The sequence below is a fragment of the Vigna umbellata genome, chromosome 2, assembly GCF_029865625.1.
Source record: "Vigna umbellata cultivar VRB3 chromosome 2, Vumbellata_1.0, whole genome shotgun sequence".
Lineage (NCBI taxonomy): Eukaryota > Viridiplantae > Streptophyta > Magnoliopsida > Fabales > Fabaceae > Vigna > Vigna umbellata.
Genome location: NC_142166.1, coordinates 49,235,261 through 49,254,477, shown reverse-complemented (window position 1 = coordinate 49,254,477; position 19,217 = coordinate 49,235,261). Strand labels below are relative to the sequence as shown.

Sequence of the window (19,217 nt, the reverse complement as noted above, 5' to 3'; positions counted from 1 at the left end):
ATCCGAAGTCTGCGTTTTTCTTTTTCTGGAACATCATCGGAGTTTTGAGGACCTAGAAGTGGAAAAGTTATCCAGTTTTAAAGTTCCAATTAAATTTGTGCAGTTTTAAGATTTCCATAAATTTTCAAGATTTGGTAATTCATGGAATGTGTTTCGGTAGATGTTTTTGGTAAATTGAGAGACGAACTTTTGCTGACATGACTTTTCTTTTTCTGACTTCTAAACCTCTTACTTCAAGTTCTTAAAGAGAGAGTTTACGGAGAACGTTCCTTACCGCTCGGTTTTTTGACTTAGGAGTTCGTTTTGGAACTTCCTAGTGGACGAGAGTGTTAGTCCTTGGGGATGTGCAACACCGCTCGGTTTAGGACAAGAGTGAGAGTTCACGGAGAACGTTCTTTACTGCTCGGTTTTTCGACTTAGGAGTTCGTTTTGGAACTTCCTAGTGGATGAGAGGGATTTACCTCTCGGTTCTTGCACTCCTCTTGGCCGAGTTCTCTGCATGGTCCTATCACCTGTGAAGCCGAACGGCTGAATACCAGTGAGGCCGAATGATCGAACTGTTGTACAGTTGAACACTTGATGCCAAATTTGACTAAGTGGTGAGTGCGTCATTGGACCCTTAATAAATCTTTGAACAATATTATAATATTGAATTAAGATATTTAAATTAAACCATATAAATTAAATATTAAAATGAATCTATATCAAAATAATTATTTGTAAAGCCGTAGAAGCTTGTTGACGTTGATGGTGAGACTGCATCCTTGTACGGTTCCTTGTGGTTATAAGGGATGCACCCCGACCCCACGGTGGACGCCAAAATGTTTCGATAGATATTTTGTGGGACCGAGAGATGAGCCTTTATTGACGTGATTTTCTTTCTTTTGACCTTTAAATCTCTTGCTCCAAGTTCTTCAAGTCCGAGCCGAGGGGGAGGGTACCTGCAAAAGGCACTCCGATGCTCAAGTTAGGCGTGTGTTAGAAGAGCTTATGCTCACAATAGAATATTCAGTGAATTGTTATCACTGTTGAGTATTTGGACGTACTGAAGAGTGCATAGAACGTACCTGGCTTTTAGCCTTAGACCTGTATTTATAGGTTATCACAAACCTAATAAAATATAAACAGACTTGTCTTAAAATCCGAGCGGTTGCTCATAAACAACTTTATGAATATCTTTAATCAGATATCTTTGATTATTCTGGATTATTAGCCCAACAACTTAAATGTTGGTCCAATTGGCTTAACATCTTTTAACCTGGTTGATGAACGCTCTGACTCAACATCATTTAACTTGGTTTGACCTGGTTCACGAGCGTTATCCACATTTGACCTTGTTAACTAGCGCTGCTACAATAGATAGGTCGATCGGTCTTGAATGCTAACTGTTCGATTTAGATATCATACTATACCGTATTATTCAAGATTATGAAACCTCTTAATACAATTCTTTTTAATATTTAGTCATTCATTAATATTATATTTCATTTTTCTTTGCATCTATTTTAATTTATATATATATATATATATATATATATATATATATATATATATATATATTAGAATATCTCACATTTATATACATAAAACTAAATTATAATGTATAACTAATTTTCAAATTTTACTTTATAGACATTTTTGTAAAATTGATTTAGATAAAAACTTACTTATTAAAATAATATTGAAATCTATCTTAGTTAGATTAATTAATTATAATATAATTACTTTAATATATAATCATAATATCGCCTAAATTATAGATTATCTGATATAAGAGATGTTCTTCTTAATACTAAAGTCAATTGTCTATAGTCTTGTCAATGTTTGGCTGCTTGACAGCTATCTAAAAACATTAGAGTTATACTCTTATGAACTATATATCCACCACAAAGTTAGAGATTTAAAATAGTTTTCATTGCAAATAGAAGTACAATAAAGTTCTGCAAGCCTGAAAATAGAGATAGATCAACACTTAGATTATAGTCCCTTAATATTTTTCACTGTAGGTCTAATAGATAAATCTTAGTGTTTTTAATTAAGTCTTCAGTAATATTTTTTTTATTAAATTACAAAATTTTATATTTTTCAATTGCGTTCTCTTTGTTTGTAGTTAATACTATAGGTGATTTTTATTGTTAGATAAGGGTAAATGAAAACAATGAGAAAAGTAAAAAAAACAAAAACAAAATACAATGTTAGGAGATTGCAAAAATAAGTTTGGGGTTCAACAACAAAACAAAAGTGGGATGAAATTTTGTACATTATTTAAGATAATGTCATAAATTTTTCTTTTTCTGTTTCACACGATGTATGCGGTATCATTTTCATCTTATATGTGAATAAAGAATATAAAATGGATATAAAATAATTATATTTTAGATAATACCTGGATGGCTAAAAATAAAAGAATAGTCGTCATCAATGTTTATTAGAAAAATATTGGAAAAGTCGTTTAGAAAATATTGGTATGCAAAATTAGATGTTTGAATTCGATAGTCTGAAAATAAATAACTACTCATCAAACATTGAAGAAATAACATAACAAAAATCTTTGAACTAAATTTTAGAAAAAATTCAATTTACTTTTAAATAAAAATTTTAAATTTTTATAATAAAATTAATTAAATAAAACTAACTCATTTTTATTTAAATGATCAAAATGTTTTCATTTGTTTTTCTTTTAATATATAAAAAAAACAAAAAAAGGAAAACAATATATTTGAATTAGCATTATTATAAAGAAGATAAAAGTAAAATGAATAAAAGATTATTTAATTTAATGAAAAGATAAAATTCACAGTTACCAACAATATTAAGTCTTATCTTAATTCACTAAAAGAAAAAAAAATCTTAAAAGCAGTGGATTTGACTGTGAAATTTGAAGGAGAGAGTATACCCACATTTATCACTGATAGTTTCTAATCACACTTTTTTCTTTTTATATCCAATTTTACTATTTTATGGTTTAGTTTTTAAAAACTGAACATATAATAGTTTCGGTTCAGTTAACTGTGAGACCTGTATTTACTCTTTTCTCTTCTCTAGTTCCCGTTCAATTGCTTCGTATGGCTAAGAAAACGTTATTTAATAATAAAATATTAATAAAAGAAACCGTTCAAATAAAAAATTAATAATGATTTTTTTAAGACAAAATTTTTTATCACAAATTTTTATATTTTTTCATCAATAAACATATATTACTTTTTAAATAATATTATTTTAAGTAATAAAAGTAAAATATATTTTTTTAAAATTTAATTTTATTAAATGATTAAGTAATATAAATCATAAAAAAAGACTCTATAAAAAAATAATACTTTAAATATATTATATTCTTTAATATATTATTAAATATGTAAAAATATGTTAAAAAAAACTTTTAATGATATTAAAATGTGTGTAAGCGCACACACTAAAATAACTATTTATTTTAAAAATCAACTTACTTTAAAATAAATATCAATATTAATATTTTTAAATGATAGTATTTTACATACTAAAACTAAAATATATTTTTAAACGTTAAATTTTATTAAATGAATATATAATGAAATATCATAAAAAAATAATAATGTAGCAAAAATAATTAATATTATAGAAATATCAAATGACAAAAGAATTAACAAACGTTTATTAAGAGTAATTTTTCTAGTATCATCTTTTATTATATTATAATAATTAATAAATATTAGTTTAATTTTTACATAATAAAATATAAATAATAAATAATTAATTAAAAAAAAATTTACGAGGGAATAAAATAAATATAAATAAAAAATTATTTTAAAATAAAATAAGTAGATAAAAAGATAAAATAAATTATATACACATATAAAACAAAAAAAATATAAATAAAAAATTAAAAAAGTAAATATAAAAGTAAAATAATATTCATGACAAAATAAATATAAATAATAAATAAAAAATAAATTAAAATAAAATAAATAATAAAATAATCTTCATACACATATAATAATAAAAGAAATATAAATAAAATAGAAAATAATAATATCAAATAATTAAAAAGTTAATTTGTAAGACACTTATGAATAAAATAAAATAAATATTAAAAAAAAATTCAATTAAAAAGAACATGTATTATTATACTACTCAGTTTAAAAACTAGTACAATTCAGTTTAAAAACTAGTACAATTGAGTTTAAAATTAGTATAATTCAGTTTAAAATTAGTATAGTTAGTAGTTCAGTTTAGTTTATATTGTAGTTTAATATAATTTAGTATAGTTCAGTTCAGTCCAGTTTAATAAAACAAAAACCAGTTTAGTTCAGTTTGTTTGAACTGTTTTACAGCTTAGTTCAGTTTATACAAATTAGTTTTTAGTTAAGTACAGATTTTAATAGTACAGGGCAGGGTAAAAAGTGTTAATGAAGAGATATTATACTGAAGGTGAAAATTTATTATTTTTTCTATAAAAATAAAATATTAATAAATGGATATTCGAAGTAAATACAAATACATATTATATTAGTTGATTGACTATGGACAAGTATACGAAAGTAGAAGACAAAAATACGAAGACAAATAGAAAATGAAGCTGATTTTGAAAATGATTATTATAAGCATTAACAGCCGCCTTAAATTGACCCAAATTTTGCAGTGGAGGATGGTTTTAGTTGGATGCTCGTGGTCTTCACGAACCATCACACTCTGTTTTGTAGTTGGAACTCAGATTTTACCAATAATGGTGAAAACATACATTTGACGGATAAGAATGTTATATTCACATATTCTTGTCTTATTTTTCTTTATATATTTTTAGTTTAAATACTTTTTTTATTCCAATTTTCGTTAAAATATTTCAAATTATTCTTCAAATAAATTTGTTCCTAATTTTCGAAAAATTAACGTAATGGTACCTACTGTTTTAATTTCTATACTTTTACTCGTAGTAAAAGTATCGAATTCGTTTAAAGAAATAATTAGCCTTTTAAAAAGTAGAGTTTAAGAGGTGTTAGTTCTTATTTAAGATTGGTGAGTTGGTTGCTCGTGAGGGAAAGTTGAAACTGTTAACACAGAATTTCTTGTTTGCAGACGTAATAATTTATTTTCTATTATGCAACAGATAGTTTGATTTATTACGATCAATATTCGACTATATATTACTAATAGAATTTTTAAAGATTTATTGGAAAGACTTAACAATAATGAGACACTTAATTTATGTAAAAGATTAACATCATTTCAACTTAAAATTTTAAAATAATATACAGGAATCTTTTTATAAGTAACTTTCTGATATCTATTTAAAATTTAAAATGAAGTTTAGACTCACGTTTAAATTTTAAAAAATTATAATTAAAATATAAAAATCTTACACATTGTTTAGAAATCAATAAATAAAAACATGATTCACGATACATTAATGAGACAAAATGAATGTTAAATTCGCCCACCTATACCTCAAATCATGTCTATAATATAATCTTTATCAGAATTAAAAACACTATTAAAATTGTTTTTAAAAGAGTATACTAATGAAAACAAACTTTAAAAAGAGAGAGAATAAAATTAATCATTTTATAAAATCTAGATAAATTTGATAAAATGTATAAAAATCTTATATATTCATTTTTTCTCTCTTTAAAAAGTACACCAATTTTATCTGATTAATTATATACTAATGGCATACAAAATTTCTTCTCCACTTAATTACTATATATTTAAACAGATTTTTAAGAGTGGCAAAGAATATCTAAAGAAAATACACTAGTTTAGTTGGACGAGATATGAAACATGATCTTCTAGGTATGAAAGATATAAAGTCCTTAAATGAATAAGATCAAATTATAATAGACACTAATGTTGATATGCGGTTGGTTATATGAATGATGAGACGTGGAGAATTTCAATTGTATGACTCATCTGGTATGTACACAATACCTATGATAAAATAATATGTAATTCGTTTCTCTCGTTTTATTTAATAATGGGTCTTTTCTTCCTGCACACCCCATAAAATTTGATATCTCCATTTTACCCTCTATTTAAATTATAATAAAAACCCTAGATTATAATCTTCCGATACCTCCTTTATTGTCTTCCATGTGTACCACATAGTACCTCCATCTCCATCTCCATCTCCATCATCAAGGTTCTTCATGCACCAAAGACACTAAATGGTATGCGAGGGAGGTGGAGGTGGGAACGGAGCTTCCGATGGCGTAACAGAAGAAAGCCTCCTGCAGTGACATGAATGTTGAGCTTTTGGCCAGGGCCGAGAATGAAAGTTGCATGGAGTTCTTGAGGGACATGGAAGTAGTGATGTGGAATTTGGTGGTGGTCTCTTGGTCGGAGATCGCGAAGAAGGTTCTCTAGACGCAGGGCATGGAGTTTGGCTCGCTGGAGCTCGTTAGTGTTGTTGTTAAAGGTGGGCATTGAGCTGAGGAAATCGGTGCAAAAAGCCTGATCTAACGGAGGTACGTCGTCGTTCTGCATGGCTTTAATGCAAAGGGATGGTAGCAGATTGTGGAAGTGGATGCATGGCTGTCAGGTTAAGTGAAAAACAACTTTAAAAGCGCATGTGGAAGATAAAATCCTCCATTACTTTTTTTACTGATATTTTAACAACTTTTACAATAATATATCCATATTTATTACATTAAACTAAATCTTTTTCTAAAACTTAGTTATAATTATAGAAAGGAAATAGTTTCTATAAGCAAATTTTACTCTTTGTATGTTTGATAAACTTAACAAACTTTATTGATGTATGAAATTAGGCATGATGAAAAATTGGAATTGTTTCTATTATATAATTGTAGTTATAGAAAAACAGTGAAAACCTTATTTTTACAATAATTTTTATGATGATTAAGATTGAAACAAGTTATGGACAATTGTAATGATATATTAAGTATCTAATCAATTTATACAATCACATTCTTTTATTTTACTTTTCTTTTTGGAAAGAGATTGGCCTATTTATAGTTCTTAAAACATAATTTTCCTGTCCACGAACAAGCTTGATCACCTTGTTCAAATGACTTAGTTTCTGTGTAAACTGGCCATGGGATACCATAAGTTATGAGAGATGATGCAGATTATCATCTTCGCGTCTACATTTGAGAAGCATTTCTACTACTTGACTCATTGTGGGTCTCTTCTCCTTTTCTTCTTCAACGCATTGCAGAGCCGCTCTCACCAAAGCTTCGATCTTATCTTCCTCATAAACTCCTTTTACATTGGGTTTCAATATTTCACCAACCCAACTGCATCCATTTTTCTGTTTATCTTTAAGCCACGCCACCATGCTGAGATGCTCTTTCTCCACTTCATTATCAGTGTAATCAACATCCTTTGTTGCACTCTTTCCGGTCACCATTTCCAGAACAACAATTCCATAGCTATAAACGTCAACTTTGGACGTGATTCGTTGGTTCAAAACCCACTCAGGAGCCATGTAACCTCTTGTTCCTCGTATCCGTGAAAAACTAGAGTATGTACTACTAGTATCATTTCTGTTTCGCAGCTTTGACAGCCCAAAATCCGCTACCTTTGGATGATAGTTAGAATCTAGAAGAATGTTTTGGGGCTTTACATCACAGTGTAGAATCCACTCCAAGCACTCCTCGTGAACATAAGCCAACCCTCTTGCCGTACCTAGTGCTATGTTAAACCTTTTGGTCCAGTCCAGTTCATCTGACTCCATATTTTCTGCTAGAGACCCTTGCTCCATGTACTCATACACCAAGAGTCTGTGTTTTCCCTCAGCACAATACCCCCACATCTCAATCAAGTTCATATGGTTAAGCCTTCCAATGCTGCTTACTTCTGCCAGGAAATCTTCTTCTCCTTGATTCGCATCCTTCAGTCTCTTCACAGCTGCAACTCGTTGATCCAACAACACACCTTTGAATACAACCCCTCCTGCACCCCTTCCTATCTCCTCACGGAACCCTTTCGTGGCTTGTTTCAGTTCAGAATAACTGAACTTTCTGAAACCAGTCATGGCCAAATGATAGACTCGTCTATCCACACCAGAATATTTTCTCTCCCTTGTTCTCACCAGAAAAAAACAAATCACAAATATGCATAAAACTTCGAACGCCCCCAATCCTCCTACAAACCAAAGCAAGAACTTAACATATCTGCTCTCATGAATCATGTCATACGCTCTCTCAAGCTGCATCGTGCTCAAACTCGAAGAACAATCAAGACTCTGCTCATGTGTGGATCCTTCAAAAGAATATGAACTATTTGCTGGAAGTTTCAGGTACAAATCAGCGTTGAAATACGGTATCTGATACGCATTCCGTAGCTGCAACTTTGGGTAACAAGTATAAGTGCCACTGCCAAAGACATATGTATACTGAATGCCTTTACAGTCGCATAATTGAAGGCATAACTGCTGACACTGATGGAGAGTGTAATTTGTCAAAATCCCATAGTCATAGCCATATAACTCCACGCGGCTTATATGCAAAAACCGAGACTGTGTTTTGTTGCAAAGAGTAGAGAATTTCGGTTCACATCCAAAAGACCAATCGTTATCATTCTTCCACTTGTACCCGGGAAGGCAAGAGCACTTCATACTAGAATTTTGGTGGTAAGAGCACAAACTGTTAGGGCCACAAATACCATGAATACTACACGGTTTTGCTTTGGCTTGCCACGTAACAGACCATTTCTCTCCTCCATTTCTGCGACTATGAACACGAATGTTTCCATCATGATCAAGCACTAATCTTCTTTGGATCAGAGTGCCATAATCGGAAGTCAAAAAAGAGAAATCATCTGAAGAACTGAAATTGCCAAGTGTGTCCATCACCGCAACTCTACTGTTGTTGTAAGTGGATCGTCCAGCGTCCAAAGTGGCCAACCATGGATTTGGCCAGTAAAGGCCAGAAACTTCAGGACCATCGTAAAGAAGACGAAGAACGTTGTCGTTGTCGAAGAACAAGGAGTAGAAACCGGAGGACTTGTTGCTCTCGCTTCTAGAAGAGACCAGCTTCGCGTATCTCGTGAACACTTGTTGAGGCAAAAGCGTGTCCGTAGGGAAATCAAAGCTCTGCCACAATACGACACCGCCACCCTTCGTTTCAAGCAGAACGAGGTTGCCAGTGTTGTCGAGAAACAGTTGCACAGACAACAGTGAAACGGTGTTTGTTGACCAAACGTGGGATTCGTCGGCGTCCCTTAAGGCGAGGTTGCCGTTGGGAAGAAGGGAAAGCTTCGAGCCCTTGCCGTTAACGGGGTAGTCACGGTTAGCCATCCATACGACGGTTGCATCCTGGGTTTCGCCGTTGGTTTGGGAGTACCAAACAGCGAATGAATATGCGTTTTGGCCAACTGCATAGAAACCGGCACAGAAGATGGCATTTGGTGAGAGCATGAAATCGTTGGGGCCCTCCACTAAGAGGGATGAACCTTGATGCAGGATTTCTACTGCTGAAGATGAAAGTTGCATAGACATAACGAGAGAGAGAAGGATGAACCACATGGTAACAATTCAGTGAAAAGTATTCCACCGTTAACAATAATCTACCTTCATCACTCTCAACGCATATATATTTCTACTGCCTGTAATTGTGTCCACTAAGGTATACGCTTTCATTTTATATAGAGTTTCGAGTCCCTTCATCTCATCAGCTGACTATTGATTTAGCTTCATATTCAAATAGTTGCTTCGTGGTTTTGGCATTGGCTTCCTTCTGCTTCCTTGCGCAGACTCTTTGATAGTGATAATTATGTTGTCATCAAAAGAATCATAGGATGTATTGACAATATTTTTCTCTTACATGTCACTGTCGTCTTTTCAAGTCAACCATCGAGGAATTCAGTATTTTGGAATAGTTTAATACCAAGAAACACACTCGTAATCGATTACAACAATCTTGTAATCGCTTACCAGAATGAATCTTGCACCAAATACAACCTGGTAATCGATTACACAAGTGTTGTAATCGATTACCAGTGCGTTTTTGGCATACTAATTTGAAGTCGTGCAGCGTGGTCACGATTTCAACAATCTGTAATCGATTACCATTACGTTGTAATCGATTACCGTCATCATAGGTCGTTTTTCGGATACACGACTTCAACACTGTTCATATAAACAGTGTGAAATCGTGCAGGGGGGCACGACTTCTTCAGTAGAAGTCGTTTGGACCCCCACGACTTCCCCATTTTCGTAATATGGTTTGAATTTGCCCGTTTTAGTAATATTAGAGGCATATTTGCCTACTTTGGTGAAAAAATCCATAAATTAATTGCAACGGAATGTATAATCTTTAGAATAAATAGTCTTTATAAGAATTTTTACACTCTTGTTCAAATGATACACTAACAAATTTGTTGATTATGATAATAATAATTGTTTTAAAGATTATACCAACCACAATTTTTAGTTGACAAAACTTTTGATACCAATAAATTAGAGTATTCCATTGTTGTGAAAAAGACAAAGGGAAAAAGAGTACAATAGACAGTTTGAGGAAGATGACAAATTCTCCTTGTACATTGCTCAACAAGGTGTTTTGGTGTGTCATCATCCCACGATGTTGGTGAGTCCCACTTTAGATAAAAATATTTTGAATCATATATATTTTAAAAAATATATATAAACACGCAATTTAGGATAAAATATAGTAAAAGAATACATTTTTGTAATTTAAAAAAAAGTAAAAAAATAAGAAATTATAATAATAAATTGACTGTAAAAAAATTATATATGTCAATATATAAATTTTTTTCTAAAAATATAAAAATTCACTGTTCTATAACTATTTTATTCTAATAATATATGTTAAATAAATGTAAATATGTATCATTCTACCGTTACTCATTCTACCCTTACTCATGTTCTTATATATTGTATTATAGATAGAAAGTCCAATTAAATAAAAAAGTTTATTTAATGTAAAACATCACATTTTGAATTTATAAAAAAATGAATTTGGTCTGCTTAATAGAAGCTTCCAATTTAACTTATGGGATATTAATGTTAAATATAAAATTATTTTAATTTAATTTTTTGGATTATCAAAAATTAATGTAAATTGGATAAATAACTCAAAATGACTTCATTCCTATTCAAAAGATTTATAAATCAATCTAATTAGAACACTTTGATGTTTTTTTAAAAGATATATAAATCATTCCTATCGTAGACTTTGAACTCGTATAAGATGGTACTATTTTCTAAAATTTGTTTTATATTCAACGTTTTATGATTATTATTTGAATAGCATAAAAACATTTAATAATAACAATAATAATAGTAGTAGTCTACTTCATGACTATATTTAATAATAATCATAATGTTGTTAAGATTAAAATACATAATAGTTCAATAATGATAATAGCAGTCAGAAAAACTGGAAGGCAGCCGTCAGAAAAACTGGAAGGCATCTTAACCACATCAATGGAGATTTGTCATTCAATTATTATGATCACAATATAATTAAATAATATATTTAAAGAACATAAATAATATTTATATAATTAAATAAATATAAATATAAATAAATTTAGTTTTGTTAAAAATATTTTTAAAAAATAATAATTTTAATAAAAATATTTGTGTAACATTTATATATAAACTAAATTTCGTTTTAATTTAAGAAAAAATAAAATTGTTTAATTTAAAAATGAAATTTAAGATTATATTGAGACAAATATAAGAATATAGAACCAAATTAAGACTATTATAATTAAGACATCTATTTAACTATGTTAGCAGTTTATTAAAAGAATCTAATTATTTCAATTTTTAAAAAATAAGAAGTCAAAATTGAAAAACTATAACGATTAAACATTTTTCTTGAAAAAGAAACTAGGTTAACGATAGTTTAGTTTGAATTTGTTAGTTTTTTTTAATCTTGATTTATATACATATTCTCGTGTTTTTAAAATCGTTATTATTAGAATTCATTTAGGAGAAAAAAGGTGACTGGTAGCATAATTTAATTATTTTAGAAATAATAGTCTTGCTATGAATGTATTTATTAATATTTTAATAATTTACTAATATAACTTATGATTTAATTATATTTATAAAAAATATTTAATGGTTTAAAAAATTACAGATTGTTTTTATTTATTTTTGGTTTGCCCCTGCTATTCTGGTCCCGTATCCCTGGGTGGAAAGAAAATAAATGTGTTTGACTTACTAAACTTTCTCGTTTGGTGAGATCCCTGGAAGATATGGAATCACAATTTTGTTTATAACACTTCCTCACTTTTCTTATCTCAAAGAGGAGATTGCCTACCATTCACAATAACCTAATTTGCAAGCGTTGAAACGTGAAACCAAGGGCATTGTTTGGAAAACGTTAAAATCTGAAACAAAACTCAGAAAGATCAACTGGTATTTAAAATTAAGGATGAGTTAGGTAGTAATTTCCTTCCATAATTGGTACACTCTCCGTACCCTCTGAAAACGTCATTTCCAAAAACTAGGTTTACACTTAGCAAATCTAATTTCACATCATATTCATAAAAACGAAGGTAAAGTGCAACTGTGATAAACATTCTATACCAAGCAGCAGCTCTGTGAAACTATGTACAAAGCAAAATCAATTGTCGCCGACAAGCCTAGTCACCTTTTTTGTCGGAGCTGATCTCAATATCTTCAGCAACATGATAAGTAGAAAGGAAAAACGTGCTGTGGTTTTTTTGCAAGAACCTGCAACATAAAGTGGATAGTTATGCATTAAAAATTGTTAGTAAAATGTAAACTGTCAACAGAGGTATTTTCTCGTTTTAATCCATCACGAAAGAACATTGGAACCTTAGAAAGTCAAGTAATTGTGCCCGAAGCTCTGTCAACGTCTCCTCTTCAATGCTAGCATGGAACAATAGCTCGGGCAACTTAACTTCAAAATTCAAATTCAGAAAAAAAGAGGCACCAATAATTAGAATCTTTAAGCATTATAATAATGATAATAACCACAACAATAATAATAATAAACATAATAAAGATCTACAAGATGCAGATTTGACAGAAACATAAGCATTTTGCTGTCCACTCAGGGCAGAATAATCACACAACCGTCTGTATTGTTTCCATTACAACTTGATGCAACAATAAGCTAAACTTGAAACCCGTCATATAGTAAGTTTGTCTGGTGGCAGACAATCGAGCATACCAAAGAGGCGTAACAAATGTTCAGCACCATATATAGCAGAAGGAAACACATTGGCTGGACAAGCTTCTTGGTACTGTTGGCGCTCGGTCTTGTACAAGAGCATCACTGGCAGTGCTTTATCAAAGTAACGACACAATCCTTTCATAATTTCTTCAACTGAATCAGCCATCCTATTTCAAATAGTAGAGATAAGAACAATGCGTAAATACTATAAATACTGTGGTTGCACCAAAAACAGAGAGCCAGAGTAGTAATGAAATTCAAGAAGCTAAACAATTACAGAACTTAAGAAACAAATTGTCATCATACTAATCAAACTGAAAGTTTCCACTTGAATATGCATTGACCGGCCCAAAAAAATCAAAATTATATTCCAAAACAATACTTAAAAAGAAGCGTAAAAGATTAGTGAATAGGTTATTAGGCAGGGGGTTACTCTAAATAATAGTAACTTCAGTTAAAATAATTGCTGGCTCCAGGTTTTCGTTGTTTGAAATAATTTTACACACTTCACTTCCCAATATAGAAAAAAAACATTTCTACATCAAGCTTAAAAAATGGAGGGGTGTGTCAGCATAAACTTACGAGCCACATTTCTTCAATCTGTAATCAAAATAATTTTTCAATATGTCTTTCACATTAGGAGAACGAGGAAGTTTAACGAGCTGCATAGGAAAAAACATATATTCAACAATTTGAAAATGACTTCGCGAAAGTAAAACTGTGTTCAGTAACTATTCACAAACTATATATGCATATCCACTTGCTCCTAAAGAAATGAAGCACAGAGTAATCATCATAAATTATATTAAAATTTTCAATACGATATCACTACCTTGCCGAGATGGTTAATAAACTCACAATCATCAAGTAATTGTTTCTTCAGCGTTGGAGGAATTTGAATGGTGACAAGCTTGTCAGGGTCAAGAGCAGTTTTGGGCTGCAAATAATCAAGCAATAAAATCAACTATACTGATTCTTTTGGAAAAAAGGAATTGTGAAGAACCATCGCCTTACCTACTCACGGAACAAAACATCAGCGAAAAGGTTTGCAATTACTTACACAAGAATTGTCCAACTAATTTGACTAAGAATTTGTATTGATGTTGAAGAGTTACGTGAACTTTGAGTTGAGTGGATATATCACAAGTGCCTTATATAAACAGAAATTTACAAAGGAGACTACCTTGATGACAGGTTCATTCCGTCGCTTCCTGCCTCTTGAAACTGCATTTCACATTTCCAAACATCTCAGAAATATTAGGAACACAAACTAAGTAAAAGTTGATTTTTACATATTTGCATCAGGTCACAAAACCATAAAGCCCTTTTACTTTACAGCACAAACTACAATAATAACTATACTAAAACAAGCAATGCATTGAATATTAGATCAAATGAGAACCAATTTTTAAGTAAAGAGAATAACTTAGCACAGACACAGAGCATTGCACACGACCGGATCTATGTTGAGTTGAATGAGTGATGCTCCAACCAAGCACAGTGATTCGTCGTCATTGACAGCAATATTTGCTTAGAAATCACTCGTGGAATGCAATATTGTTAAGGATAAGACATTATACTTTAGCTAATTAGGCAAGTTATATATATTGTGTTATTTTGGAATTCATCCCACTAAATAAAGTGGCAGTGACTGCAAATCATAAAATCAGCTTTTTTCACCAGTATCTCTCGTGGCCTTCTTTGTGTGTGTCCAAACTACCTTAACGAATTTTCTATCATCTTTTCCTCAATTAATTACACTAATCTCTCCTTGTATACAATCATTTTGTATCCTGTTTTGTCTTTTGTGACTATAAGTCCATTTTACTATTGTTATTTCTTACACTCCGACATGTTTCTCTTGTCCTTTTAAGGCCCAACATTCACTACCGTAGAGTTTAGTCAATTCATAGCAATATGACAAAGATTCTTCAGAACTTGGTAGGTACATTGCAATCACATATAAGCCACAACGTCTTTCTACATTTTAATCATCCCACTTGTATCCTATGTTACATCTTTATCAATTTCTCCATCTTTTTGTAGAACTGATCACAAAAATTTAACCAGGAAAGTTGGGGTGTGACATCTTCCAATTTTACTTCCAAATCATATTCCTCTAGTCTCTTATTCCAATTAAGGCAAAAACATTCTGTTTTCAACATATATTAACAGAAAAAAATAACTCAAAGGGAAATCATATTTTCCTCATTGCAGAAATCTTTTTGGAACAACCACTGAACTAGGATACTATAAAAAGTTAAGTTAGAGATATAGAGCACGTAATATAATATATACGTGTGTGTGTAATTAGGTATATAGATTGCAAAAAGAAACAACCAGTCTGATGACAGCCCCCAACAGCTCATGTAACCTTCAAGTAATCCCCAATTCCCCATAGAGCCAAATATGAGAGGGAACATGATGACGTTCCTCAACAAAACTGTTTCTTACCATGCATATTGATTATTGCGAATAAAATGGCTCTGTAGAAACGAACTAGAGAGCATCATTCAAGAACTACTTTGCTTCTATAAAAAAATGCATTAAACTGAAAATAAAAATCCTCATCGCTAGCCTCATCCCAGTTAGAGAAATTAGTTGGTGGTTATAGACTACTAAAGTTGTCGTTAATCTTTAAATAACATACAATGAAGTGTTATTAATTCTTTCTCATAAATTATAAAAATTGAATACGTATACAGACATTAGTTGGGACCATGAACAAGTGGTGTTCCCAAACCACGAAATAAATTCTCCCTCGGCATGCACAAAAGACATTGAGTCATCAGCAACTTAATACTGCATCAAGAAAACTATGATGAACCTTTTGGTAGAATTCCTAAATGACAAGTCAGACAAAATCAACCTCTGCACTTTCCAGCCGAGACAGCACATGCATAATCTAATTCTAGTGTTATGCCTCAAATTAATTTGGCTTTCACACAGTCGCAAGCTCCACTATAGACAAGAAACACAGGAAGTCACTGGGATTGAATCAATAAAAGTGCAGAAGAGAACTATCTGACCGTTAGTACTCTTGGATTTAGCCAGAGGACCACGTGGGACTTTCGGATTCTTGTCAATGCCGTGCTTTTCATCAAGGGCACGTTTTTTGCGCATATTTTCCTCAGTGTTTTTCAGCAAACGATCTATTCCAACCCATTCATCCCAACTGCAGCAAAGATTGAACACTTGAGAACTAAGCCAGAACCTCTCAATATAACGTTGAACAAAACAACATATAACATACACGCTCACCTTTTCTTCCAACCCTGGAAATAGAAAAAACAAAAAACAAAAAACAAAAATACCATTTAAGAGAAGAAATAAGATTGAGAAAATGTTAAAGGAAGAGTAAAAGGAGAGAAACGTTGAGAAGGTTACGAGATAATGAACGAGGAATTGCCAGCCTTCAACGTTGTGGTACTCAACTTGCCTAACCTTTTAAACAAGGCAAATACTTGGGTTTCAAGAATGATTCTTTTGAAATTTGGGGTAAAGGAGAAGAAGAAGAAGAAGTAGGTAACCTTGGCTATGTAAAGACGATTAGAGTGTGTGGCCAATAGCTGTTCTCCTTCGGCGTAGGGAGCAGGAATGGAGATGTGGTTGTCAGTTTCAGTCTGAGTGCTGCTATTGCTATTGCTGCTATTGCTGTTGCTGCTATTGGAATTGGAATTGTCGGTAACCTCAGTGCTTGTCTTGGAAATCCCCATTTTCAATACTTCCTCTTTCGATCAGATTCAATGCTTATCTTTCTTTCTTCTTCCCTTCCCAAACAAAAAAAAAATCAATTTCTTACTCTTTTTTTCCTTCCTCTCCTTAAACCCAAACCCCAAAACCAACCAAGACGTCTTTTCTTTCTATTCAGTCAACTACGGCACACTTTATCTCAGTCGAAATAAATTCAATGTTTTACATGTTAACCTAAAACTAATCACAATTTACTTTAAACGAATTCATTCTCCCATTTATTTAAGCCACACATATTTTATGTTTAGTTGCCATCTATTCATGTATTCTCATTAGTAATTTATTAACAAAAACATTTTACCTTCCGTTGTTAACAACTTGCACACACATTAACTCATCGAATAAAACCTATATATTTAAGGCCTGCTCGGTTCAAATATGTTTTATAACCTTAAATTTAAGCTTTTTTTTTATTTTTTATTTTTCATTTCAATTTGAAAGGATACAACAAAAGCCTTTTTTATATATATATATATATAGAGGTTTACTAACTTCGCAGGTTTTTTTTTACATTTTAGCTATACGTATCGAATTTTAGTAAACAAAAATATCATCATATATTATCGATTCTAAGTTTTAAAGTCAAGGGTATTTAAATAATTTTCATTCTTAAAACTTAAAAAATATAAGAAACTCTCAGATCTTTACTCACCTCGCTCATTCCTTTCAGTCTTTTTTCTTTCATCTCTCTCACTCAAATATTTTATTTGTCATCTCTACGGTAGTCCAACTGAAAAAATCATAAACACTCACGTTTAAACAATTTTTTACAAAAAAATATTTTATAATGAGTTTTCATTTTATAATTTTTGTCTTATCTAATTTTCACAAACATAATGACATCGGAAAGAATTGGTAATTGGCCTGGAAAAAATCAGAAACACTCGTTTTAAACAGTTTCTTATAAAAAATGATTTTATAATGAGTTTTTATTTTATAATTTTTGTCTTATCTAATTTTCACAAACATGATGACATCCAAAGGAATTAGTAATTAGCTTGGAGGGTTTTTTAGAGATGATTCAACATTCGTAGATGATGAAATTAGAGAGGTTAGTGAAAATGATGAAATTGAAGAGATATTGAATGAACCTTTGTCTGAAGACAAATATGTCAATGACTCAATTCTTTACAAAGGCATGTTGTTTAACAGCGAGTGTTTCTGGTTTCTTGTTTTTTTTTAGTTTTGAGAATGAATATTATTCAAATATCCTTAACCTTAAAACCATAATATATGAGGATATTTTTGTCTACTAAAACCCGATACACATTGCTAAAATGTATCAACTGAAAAAAAGTGTACGAAAGTTGTTAGCAAACCTTTTATATATATATATATATATATGGTTGGTGCTATTATTCCATCAGAATTTAAAATTTCACTTTAATAATTTATATATCAATAAAATGTATTGCATATGGTCTCAAGTGGTTTGTACTTATGTGTTTGTTTCAAAAAATGACAATATCAAAGGGAATCTACAAAGATGGATTGGAGTATTTATTGTTATTCGTTTAAACAAATTCTGAAGATGAAAGGAAAAATATATGCGAGATGCAAGGATTGTTTGATCTTTGTTAAGGGAAAAGATTTGTAGTGACTTTTTGTGAAAAACCAATATTATTCCTCAACTATCATTCAAAACGAGGCAAAAAAAAGCATGCAATGTGGTGGAAATGGTGTAGAGGTTGGTTGGTGTGTGAGGGCACATGGTGTAACCATGGATGTGGATTGAAGCAATGGAAGTCTGTATTCGATTTCAAGGAAGGTTGAATCGATTCCACCTTATGTAGAAAACCTTGAAGAAGTCGTATGCGGTTATGAGCATGGCGTATTTGGTTCCAACAGAAGCATAACTGATTCCAAGTTTCGTTATTCGAATCCAATAGAAGGTGTAGTTCTCGTTTCGGTGTTTACTTAAATATAACTTTTTTTTATTTTAAAAAATATTTTTTTCTCCTTATAATAATTTTTACGATTATATATATTATTAATAATTATAATTTTATATTACTTTTACTAATAAGGACATTTTTGTCATTTTCAGTTTTTACAAATTAAACCATTTTTTTATTTGTCACAACAAATCTTTTTTGAAAAATATAAGAAGAATTGCATGAAGAGAAGAAAAACAAAAATTATTTTATTACAATATGTTTTTATGTTGCTTCTCTCTTTAAGCTCCGTGTCTTATAATTGTCTTTGAAAAGAAAATTTCTTTTACAAGTTTTCAGAATATCATTGTATTGATTTCAAATCCTCTCAAAGAGACTTATACATTTTGTTCTTGTAATATTTTAAAACACTTTGTCTGTTTTGTGAAGTGAAGTAAAACACTCAAATAGGTTAACT

At 30.9% G+C, this 19,217-nt stretch overlaps 2 protein-coding genes across 2 annotated transcripts; both read right to left on the bottom strand.

Moving 5' to 3' along the window:
• Nucleotides 1–7,042: 7,042 nt before the first annotated feature.
• On the bottom strand, nt 7,043–9,445 carry LOC124839624 (putative receptor protein kinase ZmPK1). Its single transcript, XM_047315508.2, has one exon. The coding sequence runs from the start codon at nt 9,431–9,433 to the stop codon at nt 7,043–7,045; it is 2,391 nt and encodes a 796-aa protein (XP_047171464.2). The 5' UTR covers nt 9,434–9,445.
• A 2,856-nt stretch (nt 9,446–12,301) lies between these two features.
• LOC124839628 (protein MRG2-like) lies at nt 12,302–17,000 on the bottom strand. The gene is made up of 10 exons (XM_047315511.2): nt 16,643–17,000; nt 16,500–16,556; nt 16,374–16,387; nt 16,142–16,287; nt 14,296–14,336; nt 13,945–14,049; nt 13,695–13,774; nt 13,110–13,279; nt 12,752–12,836; nt 12,302–12,646 (listed from the first exon to the last, which is right to left on the bottom strand). The coding sequence occupies exons 1-10, from the start codon at nt 16,826–16,828 to the stop codon at nt 12,556–12,558; spliced, it is 975 nt and encodes a 324-aa protein (XP_047171467.1). The 5' UTR covers nt 16,829–17,000; the 3' UTR covers nt 12,302–12,555.
• Between the last annotated feature and the right edge of the window lie 2,217 nt (nt 17,001–19,217).